At 46.0% G+C, this 18,686-nt stretch overlaps 1 protein-coding gene across 20 annotated transcripts in view; it reads left to right on the forward strand.

Annotated features, from left to right (window-relative positions):
* rims2a (regulating synaptic membrane exocytosis 2a) overlaps nt 1-18,686 on the forward strand; it is a gene marked incomplete at its 5' end in the record, with an annotated part of 127,899 nt that overhangs the window by 49,562 nt on the left and 59,651 nt on the right. For 16 of the 20 annotated variants that reach the window (XM_084026308.1, XM_084026301.1, XM_084026292.1 and 13 more), the window contains one exon: nt 10,939-11,888. In XM_084026308.1, coding sequence (XP_083882434.1) covers nt 10,939-11,888 — 950 coding nt within the window. Of the gene's footprint in view, nt 1-10,938; nt 11,889-18,435; nt 18,504-18,686 lie in introns of all 20 variants that reach the window. The other 4 variants (XM_084026310.1, XM_084026291.1, XM_084026297.1 and 1 more) reach the window with 1 other exon arrangement.

Below are 18,686 nucleotides of genomic sequence, written 5' to 3' on the forward strand. Positions count from 1 at the left end.
ATATATTGTTTACTCCTTTTCTGATGCCCTCAGTTTATCTGTGTGCGTTTGTACAGCAGAATGTTGTGCTACTTTAGAATAGCATCAAGATAACATTTAACACACTAATGACTTATTACTCCCTGAACCCGCCTGGTTTAGTCTTTGCTGACCTACAGAGGTTTATCTAACTGCAGTGATGCAGCTCTGTACTCCAGGGTGTGTCGGTGCACCGTGACATCACTTTGCACCACACCCATCAGGATGCTCTTTAAATACAATTTATAGTACGGGTGGGCGATATATCAAATACACTCGATGTATGGGGGCTTGTTCTATGTGAGGAAAGAACAAATTACTATATTTGCGAACATTGAGCACAAATTGTCACGTCATTTTCTTTAAGTCACGGGGGTGAGACGCTTTGGCGATTTAGCTCTCTCCCTCTCACAGACACACCTTTGTGTGAAAATAAAAGTGATCTTCCAGGAAATGTGACAGAAACTTCACATTCGTTTAAGTCAGTAAGAAATAAAATATAATAAATTAATTATTATTATTATTATTGCTCAGTGTTTCTACAGTATGTGATGCAGTGATTTTCCATCCAGTGTCATATCTCCCTGCCTCTTGAAAAAATGTTTACATTTTTTTTACTATACCATGTCTTTTCCAAACTTCTTACTTCCAGATTTAACAGCAGACATTGTGTCATAGTACGCCCAACACCAGGATGCCTAAACTGAAGCAGCTAAATTCAGACATTATTAATCGTATCACAGATGTGTAAAAGAAGCCGTTTCCCTACTGTGACATGACAAAATGTGCATAGAGACCCAAAAGAAGTGATTGAGTCAAAAGCCAGGCCTTGTTTGCCACATGGTGTTCTGCGGTTTCTTTAGAAGGGATGACTGCGATGATGATGGCTTTCATGTGGCGATGAAGCACTAGCGTCTGGTCACAGATGAGTGCCGATTACGCGTAGGTCTCAACGACATGGTAAAAAATGTTAATAGCCCACCGGTGTTGCGGTGTTGATTACTCACAGGCTCTCCAGAGGACACCCCAACCCCACGCTGCACCCGTTCCCTGTGTTGCAGCAGCTCCGCTCAACCCAGGCCCAAGTCAATAAGCGTAATTACAAACAGTTCGCCGGGGCAAATTTACTGTCTGCTTGTATGTTTACCCAACGGAGGTGTTTGCTTTGTTCAATTCCAGCTGCGACTCCCAGCTTTTCTGCATATGTGTTCCACGCAACGCGATGAAAAAAGGACTCTGCTCCTCTGACCTTTCTCTGAAGGGAAGGGAGAAGCCAGCATCAGCAGCAGCGTAACAGGCCCGACTTGTGGCTAATCTTAATGGCGTATTCTGTTGGGGCTTGGCCTACATAGAGTGCTAGCGGTGCCTCTTCTTAAAAAGGAGAGCGAGCAGGCGGTGCAGTGCAGAAGACATATTAAGCACACGGAGTATAAACATGAACACAGAAGGCACCAGTTGGTCTACTGTCAGACAGGAGGATAGAGCCTGTGCTCTGGAGCCAATTAGTGAACACGCTCACACATCTGCGGACGCTGTCAGCTGAGCTGATGGATGTGGAGCTGCACAACTTTTGTCCACTTCAAACTTTCCCAAGTCCGGCCCCTACGCCGTCCCACTCCGGGATGGGAATGAAGCCCCCTTCTTTAAGGTGGGGGGGTGTAAATTCAGCAGCAAGCTTCCGCATGAATTCCCATTCTAGAGTTGAAATATATAACACAGAAAAATGATAAGAAGACATAAATAAGTGGATTTTAAGTAAATGTTTGCATCAGTAATTGCACAGAACCCTCCGTACAGAGCTTGTACCACGACAGACACTAAGCTGCGTTGCACATGGTCAGTGAGGGCAGCTGGTTCAGTCAGCATCGATGTCGACTCGCCGTTGAAGGGGTTATAACCCACTTCCACTCCCGCAAATTGGTTTGGGAGGGCACTTTATTGGCGGACCCTCGACGTGAACGAGCAGACACAGTGGAAGTGGGTAGGGAGGGGGTGTACGTGGGGGAAGTGAGGGAACTGCTGTCAGCTGTGAATGAAACTGTGCAGCATCAGGCTGCGTGGATGGCTTAAAGGAGGTCCCATTAACACTTATCAAATTACCTTATCAAACATCTCGTATCCGGATTAAATCCCAGTGCGATTTTAATGCATTTTCTTATACACTTACCTGATCTGTTAGTCGGATCGAACATCTACAGTCCAACAATCATCATTACAGTCCACTTATTGCAAACCACGTCAGCCCAGGGAGAGAGGGTGATGGTAGGGTGGTGTTGGGTGGATTCTAGAGGAAGAGTAACTAACTAAACTAAAGTTTAGCTAGGTATCAACAGGGGTGAGTATTGGCAAGAACATCCCGATACGATACGTATCACGATACTTTGGTCACGATACGATATGTATCACTATATCACGATATAAATAAATATGAAAACACAAGTACCTGTATATGTACATCAGATGATATTGATCAGAGGACAAATTGAGTCAAAACTATTTCATCCAAAACAGCCTCTCCATTTTATTAATTCCCATGAAATTCACTGGAATAAATATTGAAAATAAAATGAAAAAGGATAAAGTACTGCATTCACAACGCATCTAAACATCTTTTTTTAAATAGAAACTATGTATCGGGCAGCAAAGTATCGCGATATATTGCCGTATCGATATTGTTACCCACCCCTAATCAACAACTATCTATAAACTGATATTATCAGAGGGGACAGTAGGAAATGTGTCCTTCCTTTTCCATTCTACGATAAGTGGACGGATGTGGTGGGAAAGCTGTCGGATAACTTTCCTGCCATGAGCATAGCAGTTCCTAATCCGGTCCTCAAGTACCTGCTCTCCTGCTAGTTACTGGCCCATCTTTTCTCTCATGATCCATTCACATCAATGAAATGCCTATTTTGAAGCAGCGGGAGCAGATGTACCTGAACAGTGTCAGCATCAAGTGTGAGCCCCTTAAGTAGATCTGATGCGCGAGGAGGAGTGAGACTACAGAATAAAATCATCGCAGGATGGGGCGTACTCGAGGAGAGGAGTGGGAGCGCCACTTATCAGCACCATGGGAGATTTTCCTCCAGCACAGAATACAGGACCAAGAACTGTTTGACTTTTTGAAATGCATGGATTTACATTGATTCAAGCTTGACTGCTTTAGTTCCATATCATTTTCAAAACAGAGTGATGCCAGGAATGGTGAAGGTTGCAGTATATGGAATTTATGGCAAATGCTTTTGTGATTGAAAGGAAAAAAAAGGCAGCAGTAGCAAAGCAAGAGTCCTTCTCAGGGTCGCCATGTCAGCACCGATGGTCTGAAGTTGTCTTGTTGTCTCTCAGAGTGGCTCAGAGCTCTGCAGCCTGGCCCCATTCATGTCTCCAGGGATAAAACACACCCCAAAGGTCCTTTACCATTTCCCCTCGTCGCAACCTCTGTCCCGGGAAACGCCGTGTCAACAGCCCACCTGCCCTCCCTGATTCCACGCTCCTGTCAGTCAGCTGTCACCACCGCACATCACAAACAGAACTTCCTCGAGTAGCGCGTCTTCGCTCCCCCCCCCCCGTCTCAAGGGAGCGCCGAGACGAGGAGGGAGGAACGTAGGAGGGGAAGCGATCGGAGAAACGCGGTGACAGATGTGAAATGTGTCGAGGTAGGAGAGTGAAGAGGAAAAGGCAGGAAGAAAGACTTTTTAACAACAGCCAGACACAGTGAGTCACAATACACTCGTCCACCCACGTACACCGAGTAGACTTATCAAACCAGGTCACTGAAAAAAAACAACTACGTCATCATGGTGCAGAACCAGGGGAGAGAAAAAAAAAGTCTTTGATCCATTTTGTAATGCACAGGAATTATGGAGCAGAGAAATCTCTCTCTATCTATTCCTCCCTCTACTTCTCCATCACTCTCTTCCTCCTCTGTATTTGATTTGATGCCTGAAAATCCACCCTGTGGATAAAAACAACAACAGCAAAAAAGTATACATAAACCGTGTAATTTGTTCAGTTTAAGGATCATAAGACCTCGGGCTGAATGAGATTAGGTGAGACCTCCTGCTCTGCCTGCGATTGGTGATGGATGTCAGCTAGTAATCAACCAAGGATCGTAATCCTTTCTCGCGCGTCGGACTGAGCGGCAGGGCGGGTTTGAACGGGGTCGCTGCTCAACCGCCAGCCAATCGCGGTGATCACGTGACGCCTGGCGTTAAACCTGAAAGTCAGCTTGCTTTCAAGTCCCCCAGAAGGCTTTGCAGCAGGGTCATAAGCTGTGGCATCCATCCGCATCCAGCAGAGTGGCGGGTCACTGTCGGGTGCAGCAGACCGTCACAGACGGAGCAGGTCGCGCTGCTACGACAGTATTGTTTGGATATTAGGAGCTGCAGCTGAACCGTCGGGTTGCTGCAGGATTATGGCCAGATTCCCTCTAAGAGGAGAGCTCTGCAACACGGCGCCACTCATTTGTTCTCATTTGACTCCTCTCCATTATCCACAAAAGTAGAGGTGGCACAGTCCCCACGGGGGGCAGCGTTACATTTTCACCTTGATTGCTTTTGGCTTCCTTATTTAACATGTTTCTTCGGCAGCGGCGGATCAGACGGAGGTGGTGTCACACGCTCGGTCCGGAGAGCGCCGCTGCTGCTGCTGCAGGACTACATTTACTGCTGCTGTCTGCAGATCATCCGTAGCTTTCCAGAAATCAAACAAGGACATTTTTTTTTCTGCCGACGGAGAGAGGGTTGGGAAAACGACAAGAGGCCGGTCGTAAGCTGCGAGGCAGCGCTGGTAGCAGGTCGTTGGGATTGGACCGGACTGCTTTTGGGAAACAGAAGGGCATGTGTTTGCGTGGAGCAGCCAGACACAGACAGAGATTTGAGCTGAGCTACAGCCCAGGATTTGACGTTTACTTTCAGTAAGGCTGATTATCACAATTGAGACTGAAATATGGATGCAGAATGTATGATAATGCAGTGTGGTTAATGGATTTTTAGAGTTAACATGACCTTATTAACATTTAAATTGTATGAATATGTTATTTTCTTTTGAATATCCCAGAACAGAATATAAGGCAGCTTGCATGTGCAGCAAGTTGTGCATTTTGCACAACATCTACAGTTAATTCTAAACAACAGTAGCAGTAGCTTTCTTTGCCTTGCGGTGTAATTGTCACAGCAGCAACTTCATCATGGCACACATATGCATTTATATATTTATTTCTTTTGTCAGTGTGTGTGTCTCAAAGTGTCTACACATGTAGCCGAGAGCAGGAACCCGGCAACATCAGCGAGGCATCGCTCTTCATTGTCTTTCGATTATCTTGTGGTATTTCTTTGGTTTTAAATGGATCATCAACATATCTGCTCGGAAAATGGGTGTGGGGACGGAGAGCCCACGTTGTCTAATTCACTAGCTTTGGAAATTGTCAAAAGAAAAGGGCCAAATGTTCACTCTCACTCTCTTTCTTTTTGTTTTTCACTTCAAATGCTCTCAAAGGCTGTGAGAGGAGCAGACTGACTGAGACAGGGAGGCAATCATATCACCACAATCACAGTTTTGCCACAATAGATTGCGCTTGGTCACTTTGCATTGAAAATGTCTCTGGTGCATTAAATCTGTGAACTGACCAATCACAGGCATTTGTTCTGAAGGAACTCTCCAAATACAGAGCAATTAGATCATTCTTGCTACACAAGTAACCTCCAACTGTACTGTAACTTAATTTTTTTAACTTAAATATTAATCTAATTTAAATTTCATAAAATATAAAAGTCAAGGCAGTTCAACTGCATTAAAACTTTCCTTTCCTTGTTTTAATTTTACCAAGATAGATGAATAATTGAATAAATAATCATCATCACAGTATGGAGCAAATGTTTAATTAGCATTACAGCCAGTGAGAGAATGACACAGTGAGACAATCTATTTGCAGTCCGGGACCTGGTTGTGGATGTTTTTTTCCGATCAGATCCCGTCACTGGGTCAGAACCTGCAAGGCAGGACCACCTCCCCGCCGACGGAGCCACTTCTCCTCACGCCACAGTGCATCGGGGGGAATTTCACTGATTGGTTTTTGTGTGTGGCGTTTGCGAAAAATAACAGCAAGTAAAGGTTTTATCGTGGCGAGCATGTCAGGTCGCTTCTAATCTTTTAGGGTCACGCTTTTTAATCTTTCGGGGCCATAGTGTAATCCCATGATTTTTGTGAGCCATGGATTTGATACATTACGCTGCTTTTGATAAGGAGAGTGTACTTTAAAAGGATGATTATAATATTGGAATTTAGAAGCACTGGATGTGCATAAGGCTGTACTGAAAGCAAAAAAAACAGAAACCATGTTTACACAGCATCTTAGAGATGTCTGTGTCTTTTTGTGATTGACTGCGACTATGAAGGTTTACCCCTCTGCGCCACAGAGATTCCTTTACTTTGGATGCCAAATCTGCAGATATCAGAAAATGACAGTCATGAGACCCAAAAGAATGTCCACGCTTACAGTGTCTTAGGTGCATGAATCTCTTTTCTCCATGTTAGATGTGGTCCCTTTGCCGGTGTCGCCCTCCCCTGAATCCAGTCTTATTGTCTTCACCGTCCTTGTCTCCAGCTGAATGAGGCCTCGTGCTTCACAGCAGAGGATTTCTATAGTTAGCTCCGAATAGCAGCACAGCAGCAAACGAGGGCTGCTTTATTCCCACAGCGGGAATGTATACAGAACGGCACAGCGGCCCGTATTCCCACACTGTCCCGTAGCAGACAGCGGACGTGCCTCTCTATTGTCGGCCTGTTAGGATGATTCACTGCCGGTCGATCTTCTGCAGGCCCGTGCTGCGGCTCGGTGCCGTGCCCGCGCTGACGTCGCGCACGCATCCCCGCTATCTCAGGGAACGGTGATGGAAGGAGTACGTCACCGTGCGGCTCGTGACTCAATTGTTGCAGCAGCAGCAGCCGGGCTCCATGCGCAGCATCACGATTCCACAGTGTTCCCATCCTGCCGCTTCACGCTCGAGCCTCACGAGCTGAATGCAGCATAGCACAGTTAACCGGCATCTTCACACTCAATCCAACTCCCATACATTGTGGATGACTCCCCCCCCCCCCCTTCCCCTTTCACAGTTTGTCTCTCCGCTCCCTGTCTCCGTCTGTGTCGCCGAGGCTGGAATGCAAATCTAAGATCAGCAGAGTGTGTTATGGCGGCGCTGTGGAGAGCTCAGAGGTATCTGCAGAGAGGCTATTACAGTAGCAGTGGCAGCTGGAGCAATGGGGGAATAATGCAAAGTGCAAAATTTAGTGCTGCGCCACCGCTCTGTTGTACTCACCGAAGGCTGGTTCGGGGGCCGACGGCGTGTGGTTCGCTAGCCGACGCGCTAGCTGGCGTAGACGCTGCTCTGTTTGGACAGGAAGGACACGCGGGACTAAACGATCGCAGGGAAATGTGATACATCGAGTCGGGACGAGTTAGAGCTCGTCAAAGGGGGCAGTTTGTTAATGTTTGTTGCAGTTGGCTACGCGCATGTCCTGCGGTGCATGTGTGTGTTCGGGGTGTAGGATTTCAAGACAACATCCCAAAGGAGACATTAGCCTGAAGCCCAGAGGAGACGCTGAGGGCTGGAGTGAGGCTTTCTTAGCCAGCGCGCAGAAAACACACATTCAGCTAGAAAGGCAAAGACATGCACACTTGAAACACACACATATCCATCATCATCAGGTCATTATAAAAAGATGTTTCTCGTGCACGCGCCTCCTCCCCTCCAGACTCCTCATCTCCTCCCATCCCAGCCTGTCCCCTACACCAGCATATCATTTCTCCGGCTGCTTCACTTTGGATTTGTGAATGAAGCGCTGCTCCGTTGGTGTCCGGGAGCAGGTCATGAATAATGCAGCCACCGTCATGTGTTCCTCCAGCCGCGTCTGAATCACTAGCGAGGATGTGTTTTTGTGCTGAGGTGATAGGAGGCGTTGGTTTTTGATGCGGAGCAGAAAGGAGAGGTCACTCGTGTGAGCTCGCTGCATCACAAGGACTTCAAATGGCCTTTTCTGCCTCTGTTGTAAATTTGTGTTTCCCCTCGATCGTTGGTGTTAAAAATAATTTGCAAGAAATAGCTCGTTGTGCAACCAGTTTGTGGCTAATACTATCCATCTTTTATCTTGGACTAGCTATTGATGAACTAATGTCGATGTTGGCATTTTCTTGTTGTTCAGGTGTGGTGCCTTTGCTCTCAGAAATTTAGAGGGCCTGTGCTTTTTTTTAATTGGGAAAACATTACTGAGACTTACTAAGGAATTTACAATGTAAAAATGAAATAATTGTGAGTGGATCTGTATTATTTCTGTTTGAAATGCAGGCAGTTATCAAAGCTGCATTAATAACTTTGCACTGAAGGCAATTATGATATTTACACATCATTAATCATTTGAAATTGATCGTGTCAAAACAAGCCATAAACACAACGCTGACATATTATCTTATAGGTGGTTTGCAGATGTCTATTTAGTCATCCAGCAAACACGGAGTAACATCAACATTCGGTTGGAGTCATGCTTTTAAGTATTCACCTTTTGCTCAGGTTTGGTCTCCATAGGGAAATATCTGGCTCTTTAGCTGCTAAAAGCTTCACTAACTGTGTGCTGTTTGGTACTGGGCAGGTAGCTCAAAAAACAGCTGATTGCTGATTTGCGATGATGAGACCAGTGAGAGTCAATCGAACAGGAAAGCTGCGGGCCAGGCCGTGGACAAAGCAAATGAGCTGTAACCCCTTTCACATATACATAGTCATTTGAAGAATTTGTTAAAATTGAAACAGTGGACTTAGTCATTGGGTTTTGCTGTCTAGTATTTGTTCCCCCCCTATAACTGGACCAAACAATTATGTCATTGTGTCCTTTCGGCTATTACGTTAAGCTTGACTTCATGTTCCAGTGATGCTGGAAAGCACATTTTGTACTGGACTACTGCTCAATTTCTGCCTCTCTCTAGCAGCCTTTATTTAAACTGAACAGTAGTTCATGAACTTAACATACATACATCCTACTGAGTAACTCAGTAAAAGCATGTAAGTTCTATCAGGTTCTATCTATCCTGTGTGTTGCATTTACCTGCTGTAGATGTGTAATGGTATGCTAATGTCAATGTTTTATGTACTGTTGGGTAGTTTAATCAACGTGTGTATCATATTCTGTAACTATTTCTGTAGTAGTTGTCCTGTTAGAACCACATATCCCTAAAAAGTCAACTTTTCATCAGCTCAGAAATTCAGCTTCGTCGCTAGCATATGAAATATGCTATTCATGTTGAATGTGAAGTTGCACATGAGTAAGGCTATGGGTCAAGCAATGCAGACATTTGTTTTCTTGTGCATATTTATATTCAGGCAGAATCTAAGTATTTCCTTTTGTATGTAGAAGTTGAAGGAAGTTACGCCCGTGTCTCTTGTACTGAACACTCTTTAACCCTTCAAAGATGGTCTGTAAAGCAGGCAGGAAGTCAAACCTCCTCTGGTTCAGTGGATTAGCCAATCACACGTGAGGAGTCCTTACCTTGGCCACTGAGCAAGGCTGGCAGCCGTGATTTATGAAGGCCTTTGAAATTTATGGAGAGTTGTCACGTACAAAATTAAGGAATGCTTCACAGAGCTTTTTCCTCACCGAAATGTCATTACTGTTTTGGAAGAAACGTGGGAGAAATGTTGGAGAAAAGTGGGCTTATGAATAATTGATTCTCAACAAAAGAATAAATGCATTAACGCACAGTTGGCCTCCTCCAGGCTTTCACCCACCTTTGTGACGGTCGGACGATGATACAATGATTGATAGCTCATTTTTAGAAATATGGGGCTCCTGAATGTAACTTTGGCATAATGTCCAGCGTAACTGCTCGTTTTAAGATTTCACTTCCCTCGAAACAAAAGGCACAAAAGCCTTTGAGTTTAATGCTGTTGGTTCTTGAGGTTGTGACATCAGATGTTGTCACCAGGAGGAAAATGGCGGCCAGATAAATAAATGGACACCTTCCTCCGAGGTTCTTCCATTCAGACAGAACTCACACACGTGTACGCGGATGCAATCTGTGAAACTCTAAATCATTTATCAAAGCACTACTTTCACTACACGGCCTTTGCACAAGCACACAAACACGAGCACGCGCACACTATTAATTTGGAAAATACAAACAGGTCATATCCAGGCGGGCTGTGTTGTTAATCTTGTGTCATCCTGTTGTTTATCGTGGATTGCAAATGATGATGATTTAAGCACCTATATCCACAAAGTAATCAGATGCTATCAAAATGAAAATGAAAGATTGCCCGCGGTGCTAAAAGAGTCAAATATTGGATACAACATTGTCTTTGTGAAGACCGCAATCTTCTAAATCAAGCTAGATCATCAAACGGGATTTTCACTGCGTGGGTGTATGTTTTTGTAACGCAAATACCTGTTTTCCTGCGTGTTTTTTTGGAGAATGGCGGTGCCTGTCATATTTCCTACAAAGGTAGCATGCCAATTGCATGTAAAGTGTGCTTAATGGAGAGCACGTAGAGTCTATTGCAGCGAGAGGGGAGATTGGTGGTGCTGCATCCTACTGCTGAGTGTGTGTGTGTGTGTGTGTGTGTGTGTGTGTGTGTGTGTGTGTGTGTGTGTGTGTGTGTGTGTGTGTGTGTGTGATGGAGACAGAGCGAGCCTTTCGTTTTGACGGGGGCCGACACAGTGCAGCGCAGAGCTGCTCAGAGATGGAGCTCTGCTGAGGCTCATGTCTGACTGATACCTCACTGGAAATCTAATTGAGTATCAACATTCACGCTACACCCCTCAGTTCTTTTAAACACAAGATTTTCATCGGGCTCGGACCGTGATACGTACTGTGCATTAAAAGAACAACCAGCCACTAAATGAAATTCTTTCGTTCTCCCGTCTTCTGATCTACAGGAAACGAAGCCCATCTGCATCCAGGGATCCAAACCAAAAATACGACCAAAGGGAGGGGGGCGACCACTCACAGTATGCCCCGACGGACGGCGGCATGCCCAGATCACCGTCTGACTATGGGGATGGGGACCATCGGCGGGCTCCGCGGGGCCCTCACATGTACCCAGATGTGGATGCGGCACGGATGGGCTACCGGGACCGGCGGGGCCCCGGACGCTGGCACTCCCAGGAATACACGCTAGACCAGGAGCTAGATGGACCCCCCAGCGACTATGACCTGCAGCGGCAGCGCCAGGAGGAGTTCCAGGCGCGCTATCGCAGCGACCCCAACCTCGCACGCTACCCTGTCAAGCCGCAGCCCTACGAGGAGCAGATGAGGATGCACGCAGAGGTGGGCCGCCTGAGGCACGAGCGCCGCCATAGCGACGTCTCGCTGGCCTACACGGAGCAGGACGACCCGGGCCCCGTCCGGCTTTCCCGTCAGCATCTCACCGAGCGCCGGCCGCCTATGGTGGGACAGCGCTCCTACTCCGTCGACCGCTCCTCCCCCGGGCCCATGGGCACCGGCCACGGAGGCCACAGGACCTCCAACCACAGCCCCCCGACGCCGCACCGCAGCCCCGTGCTGGGCGACCGATCCGGGGACCTGCGGAGAGGTGACCTGGGTGCAGGCGGGGACCCCATGAGGAGGCAGCAGCACCACTTAGACCCCAGTTCAGCCGTCCGCAAGACCAAGAGGGAGAAGATGGAGAGCATGTTGAGGAACGACTCCCTCAGCTCGGACCAGTCGGAGTCGGTGCGCCCGCCGCCCCCCAAGCCCCACAAAACCAAAAAGGGAGGAAAGATGCGGCAGGTGTCGCTGAGCAGCTCGGAGGAGGAGCTGGCCACCACACCTGAGTACACCAGCTGTGAGGACGTGGAGATAGAGAGTGAGTCAGTCAGTGAGAAAGGTAGGAACTCTCAGTCTGCTCTCCCTCTGCTACTTTCTCTGCTTATAGATAGCTTTATTTAGCGTCGCTTTATGCCATACAAATGCACATTTCTCAGATGCTTTTTCATGCCATTATAAAGCCATTCTCTTCCAGTGTTATACTGACATAATGTTGCTGTAAGGAAAGACGAGATTCATTTCATTATAATTTAATTGTTGTGACTGTCTCATGTTGATATTGATTCTTGCAGCTGTTGACTCAGATATGACCTTCAGATTCCCCCAGTCTACAGTCTCTGTATGTGCTCTGTGTGTTTGTACGTCTATGTGTGTATTTGTATGTGTGGGGCTCATTATTTTCGAGAAAAAAGAAAATCTTTCAATGTATCAAACAAACAAAAAAACAGCTGAGGATGTATTAAAAGCATCAGTGATAGAAAAAACACAACTTTTTAGTGGAGTCTACTGTGATGTAAATGTAAATGTAAATGTTTTTCTCTTATTTATATTTTTTCTCTATTCTATTCTAAATCAACAGTGATTTATTTTGGCAGAAAACACGACAGCTTCTGATGAGTGCTTCTTCGATAAAATCCTGTCATTTTCAGTCAAATTTCTTTAAAGAACGAAAACACTGAGCCTTACATATGTGCAAAGCACTATTGCGTTTTATTTGTATTACCTATATACTCTGTAACAGCTCCCAGCTGCCTCCGAGTAGAAGAGGGAGAGGAGGAGGAGGAGGAGGAGGCTTATGTTTCAGCGTGGATGGGTGTTTATGTGTGTGGCTGTGATCTGAAATGAATGTAAAGCGGCTGCTCTCCTTTTTGCCGTCATCTTATGGCAAAACCTCGCCAGGTCCTTCGACAGCTGTTTCGTATGATCAGTGCGTTCTCACGGGGCGTGTTGCATAACTGACAGACCCAGGGAAGCAGGGAGAGGGCGCTAGTCTAGTAAAACGGGGTGAGCTGGGTTAATAACAATAGCAGTGCATTTTATTAAGAACCTTTATATCATCACTGCTGCATATGAATGAAATGACATTATTTAAAAATGGTTCAGACCAGTGATGAAGGGAGGTGGTAAAAAAATAAAAAAAGACATGACTGCTCATGTTGTATTGATTCATATACAGACAAGTGGTTTTTCACTGCCTGTTCTATTGATTTTTCAACTAAGATTTACCCGTTTTATTTTAAAAAAAGGGTCTCATTACCCAAAGTGTGTTTAAACCTTAAAATAATAATGGGAATTATTGCAACAGCGTACCTAATTGAAGTGGTGTGCTAGCTATTGGCTCCGTATGTCCCGTCCTGCTGTCTATCGGAACCAGGAAATAGAAACGGACACCAGATCGCTCATGGCAAATGTCCTACCTGCTCGGAGAAACAGGCACACTCGTCCAAGTGTATAAACACGCACTGGCAGGCAAACAGTCAGAGTGACTGAATTAAATGCCCCTTTGCATAGAATCAACATCAGAAGCAATTGTTTAGGCTGTTAGCTTCTTGACTGCTCCACCTGCTTGACAGTTGTCGTAATTGCAAATTGATTTTGGTGTCAAACCTGTAATCACGGAGGCCTTTACTTTAGAAATGTTCGAAGCACTAAGCACAAAGAAAGGAGGAGGCGCAAGCCGACAGAGGGAGGAATAAATGGTAGAAATAACGAAAGTACAGTAGCACCTGCCACATGCTCAAAATGTTTAATCTAGAGGAGAGGGGAGGAATTCGGTCGGTCTGCTCTGTTATGTAACCCCTCACTAAAGGAAGCAGCCCAGCAATAGTGCTACATTATTGATGTGGGAGTTTCCAGGTTTCCAGGTAGCCATGGAACACAAATAGGGAGAAAAACAGGCTGTTGTTGAGGGTCAGAGTTTCTGTTGTTTCTGTCTGCCTCAGAGGAGCAGAGGGACAACAAAGGAAAGAGCTGAACTATTGACCTGAATAAGTGTAGCAAACTACACTAGCTTGCAGAACATCCTCGGATAGCTGATTACGTGCCGCTATCTTTGGTCTTTATTTTGTTATAATTGGCAGTTTCATTAATTTATGACATAATTAAGGCTGCTGTGATATGGTGCATGCAGAGTGTCTGATAAATGGTTCAGAAAATTCTACTGAACCATTTTATTTTAAACCGGAGTGTCCTTGTTTGCACTCCATCGAGCAGACTTAATTATATAACAGACGGCAGAGAGGGGATCCAAACTGTAGGCCGCAGATTTGGACATGTGACATTGTAGCGAGCGTAAAGAAAGATCAGTCAGTTTTTGGCAGGACATCCAGTTTACAAATGTCACAAATTCGGTACGACTGTTGGTCATGCCAGGTGTTTTTTTTAGACACCAATTCTCCCACTTCTCAGTCTACAAAGCTGACACAATCAAGCAAAGGCACAGCAAGCATCACACATGATTATCAACCGTAGAGAGTGTTCACATTTATCCCAAACGAAGGTCAAAGGACAGAGGGTGTGCTGTTTTGCACAGATTGTAAAACCCCTCGAGACAAATGTGTGATTTGTGATATTGGGCTATAAAAAGAAAAAATGACTTTCAAAGAAAAAGTCAAGTCAAGGTACAAAAAAAAAACAGCAGCTAAGCAAAGAGCACCGATTGTAATTGTGAGGCCTCAACGGGAGAGATGAGAAAAGAGGGCAGAAAGCACCTTTTTAGCCACATGTGGCCCATCAGCGTTTTGGGATTTGTGCACTCAGCTTCACTGGGTCAGGAGATGAGTGTGTAACGGCAGGCTAAGCAAGGGTGCACGTCACGCCTTCAAACCTCCGACGCCTCGAGGGGATTGGGGGTTGGGGCGCCGAGGGAGGAGGAGGGGTTGATGAGATGAGAAGGAGGAGGAAACTGGAGGAGTGAGTGTGAGCGATTGGGTTGGGACGATATCCAGTTCCACCGGTTGGTTCGATATACGGGGCTAAACCGGTTTAATTTATGTTAGCAAAGTTATTTATAAACGGTACGATCATGGCGTGTTTTTGACTCTCCTTTCCGTGATTACGGCGCAATCTTCTGTGTAAAAAATGAATCACTTGGGGAGGGTCGGCTATGGCAAGTGCGACGCATAGTGGGAAAGGTTGGTATAACCGGTTCGGTCCGGTTCGGTCCGGTCTTTGGCTTAGTATCAGACCGGTTTGAAAATGTTTAAACGGGCCCAAGCCTAGTGTACGAGCTGTAATGAGCCCAGCTCGTGCCTGAGAGCGCTGGAGGCTGATTTATCGCGGTGGTCCTCTCCCTGTGTTTTCCTCTTTATTGATCCCCCTGACATGCCGTCTCATAATATTGCCGAACAGACAGAAAAGGAGAGGCCGGCTGGCTAACTATAGCAGAGAGGTGGACAATATGTAGTGAGAGTCTAAGTTACATCCTCATTAATGGCTTTCCGGATCTGTTTTCGCACCTAAATAAGGTTCCTCTTCTATAGGCGGCGTCGGTGTGTTATGTGCTTAATAGTAGAAGTTAGATATAATCCTCTGTTTTAGAAACAAGTGAATGTTTTCTGAGCTGCCTCCACCGGGGCTTCAGCGTGACACTGTATCACCTTCCCCAGCGTGGCGACTAAATTCAAACATACACGCAGTTTCACCCCTGCCTCTTTTCTGCTCTCGCCCCTCGAATTGTAGTAAAAACCTGCATCAATAATTAATGATCCAATTAATAGTTTACACTGGTTTTTATTGAGCTGTCACAGTGATGGAGAGCCTGCTGTTGGTGAACTCCGCCACCGCCTGCGCTCTGCCTTCGTCCTGAATCAGCACTTTAGCGGGGGCCCTCGGAGTCGGTGGCAAAAAAACAGGCAGGGCCGGGGCACAGACTGCTGATGCTCACAATTTATGGCCGTGATGAGTTTCCTGCTCCCTGGAAGAAGAAAAAAAAACACACACACACACAGCGCCTTTGCCAGAGATCAGTGCCCAATTGTGGTGTGCCACTGTTAATAAAGCTTCCGGGAAAGAAAGGGGGAAAGGCCGGAACTACCTCCACGTTGGCGCCCACTCAAATCCTTCTTGACAGACGTTGAGGGTGGGCTGGGGGGAGGCAGAGGGCTGTGAGGAGAGGAAGAACAGGCACAGGCGGAGGTGGAACTGTGACCGATTCAACCTTGAGATCAGCCGCCTCTAAATGAAGTCCGTCTATAGCTCCAAAACAAGACAAATAAATGCAAAGATGAGATTTACATGCTATGTGTCCTCCGCTCCCCGATCATGAGAGCGGGCCTTAAGCTGTTTGGACTATCATGGCCACATTAGGCCAGTGACTTGTTCAATGGAGAGTGTCTAGCACGCTGAACCGGGCTCTGGTGTTTATGCTGCCGACAGAATAGCAGCTGGGAGGCAAAGAGGGTAATCACTGTTGTCAGCTGTTGGTTAGAGGGCCACAGAGGGCAAAGCCTGTCTGGGGGACATCCATAATGTTTTATCACGGCGCATAACGGTGTACAGTAAGTCGTTTTAGCACTCCCCTGGACTGATGGATGGGGAGAGAGAGAGGGAAGAAGGACAATCTGCATGTTTGGCCCAGACTGACCTTGCAACTTACACAACTGAAGAAAATTCAAGGTGTGGAAATGTCATCTCTCATGTTTCACTCGGGCTGGTATGGATGTTAATATAAATACAAAACAGCTCACTGATGTTGGAGGTGTATCATTTCTACATCACACCAAATATGACTTTATTAAATGATAATTCCCGCGATATGTGAACAAAAATACCAGCGCTCTGAAGATCATTGTTAGCCAAAATTTGGCAGCTATAGCTCAGAAGAGATGTCCAAGTGCCCTTGACACTGACCCCCGTACTGCTCCAGATGGGCAGGCAAGTGCAATAGGTTGTTTTAGATAATACGGCTCACCGCTGTCAGGTTATAAACTGTAGCAATTATTTTGGTGAGTACAATGTTTATTATTATTATACAGTGAGTAACAGTGGACTAAGCTATCAAATGAAAACTCAAGTTGTAACAGCAAAACAAAATAAACCATCCCTTCAAACAAGATCTGTGTGTATTTCAGAAGTTAGAAGACTCCAAGATGTTCCTTCATTTAATCACAGCGGTGCTATCTTTACACAGCGTTCTTCTTCCGTGCAGCTTCTTTTTTTTCTTCCCTATATCGAAAATCCATTCCTCTTTACCCTTGTATTCTCAACCCCCTCCATCTACATCCAGAAGCATATGCAGGCTATTTTTGGAGTTCCCTGATTTCCCTGGGATTTAATCCTGGGCCAGATAATGCTCGAAGGAGGCCTGTCCTGTAAAGATCCATTAGGTTCTACAGCTCTTTGCAGGGGAAGTGAAGTGTGGGGAAAGTGATGTATATGGCCCAGGGGTTGCACAAGTGCACTTTTTTACTGCTGACCTTTTTGTGGCCCCTTAGGTTCACTGTAGCTGCATGCATGCAGTACATGCATTTAACAACAGCACAAGTAGGATATCTGTATTGTTTAAAGCCTCATTTCTATGATTTGAAAGGAGCAATTTCATTGGGATTGTCTTGATAAAGTTAGCAAATAACATTTAAAGGTCGTTCGATTTTTAATGCAAAGATTTGCCACTAAGGTCTCAGGGCAAAGAACTGACCAGTTTCATCATCAGACAACTGAAATTATTTCCCCCTTTCATCCCAAAGCCTCGACGTTCAGTCCTCTTTACCTCCATCACTACTCTCTGTTGGGAGTCTTAGCACCACCTTCAGATTCAATATGTTTCACTCTTTCTAATTAGCTTATATTTTAAAGCCTCTCAATCAAATTGAAAGCTTCATCTCTCTGTGCATCCACTTGGTGGAGAAAACAAAAGGGTCCGTTTTGCATCCGTAGCTTTCCACCAGTACGAGTACTCGCAGCGAGTTGAGATGTGTTTGTTTTGACAGTAGCGTCCCGTCTGCAGCAAGAGATAGGGTTATAGGTCCTGATCGGCCCTCTTGTCTCGAGTCCCACTCCTCACCATCAGTTCCTCTCGAACCCTCCATCAGAAAATAATAAAGAAATGTTCAAAGAAATGTCCCAGAAACCTCCATCTCTGTAAAAACCATTCTAGCCCCTCTCCCAGCCTGTGTTTCTCAAGGCTGTGTGTCCGCTGGTGCTACTACCGGAGTTGTAATCAGAGCCGCATCTCTAAAAGCTCTCCCCGGTGCACTTTAGATTGAGGTCAGTTAAGGCTGCGTGGCCCTGCAATCTGAATCCCAGTTAAACACTTCAGAGAGCCGCATTCAAATAGTTGAATCATTAACCCTGTTTTCAGATTGTTTGTACCTCCATCCTCCATCTATAGTCACATTCCATTATGCATTATTACCTGAGCTGCATCTGTCTTTCTCCACAGGGATTTAGAGTTGCACACGATGACCAACCTTTGAGTTTGAGCAGAATGTGAGACGTGTGTGTGTGTGTGTGTGCAGATGGATGCGTGGTTGTCTCGTCTAGCACTGTGTGTGTATTACGTGTGTGTTAGTCCGACTCTTACTGTCTGCTGTTGTCCGTGGTGTCCTCACTGGTCCCTCTCGCTGTCCTCTCTCGTGTATGTGTGCCCTTTCCCCCCCACCTTACAGGAGATTTGGATGGCCATTGGTGGGACCATGCGTCTTGGCATAGCAGCGAGGCCTCCCCAATGTCTTTGGTGAGACATGTGGAGCCCTGCCTTGACCCCCCCGCCCCCTTGTCCCTTAACCCCCATCTCTCTCTGTCTCTCTCCTCCCCCCGTCCCCGCCCCCTTTCTCCAAGAGTCTTTTGTCATTTCATGTTTCCTTCGTTTTATTTACACCTTTGCATGTTGTTTTTCTGTTTTTCTTTCTGTTTTATC

The sequence above is a fragment of the Eutrigla gurnardus genome (assembly GCF_963514095.1).
Source record: "Eutrigla gurnardus genome assembly, chromosome: 14".
Classification (NCBI taxonomy): Eukaryota; Metazoa; Chordata; class Actinopteri; order Perciformes; family Triglidae; genus Eutrigla; species Eutrigla gurnardus.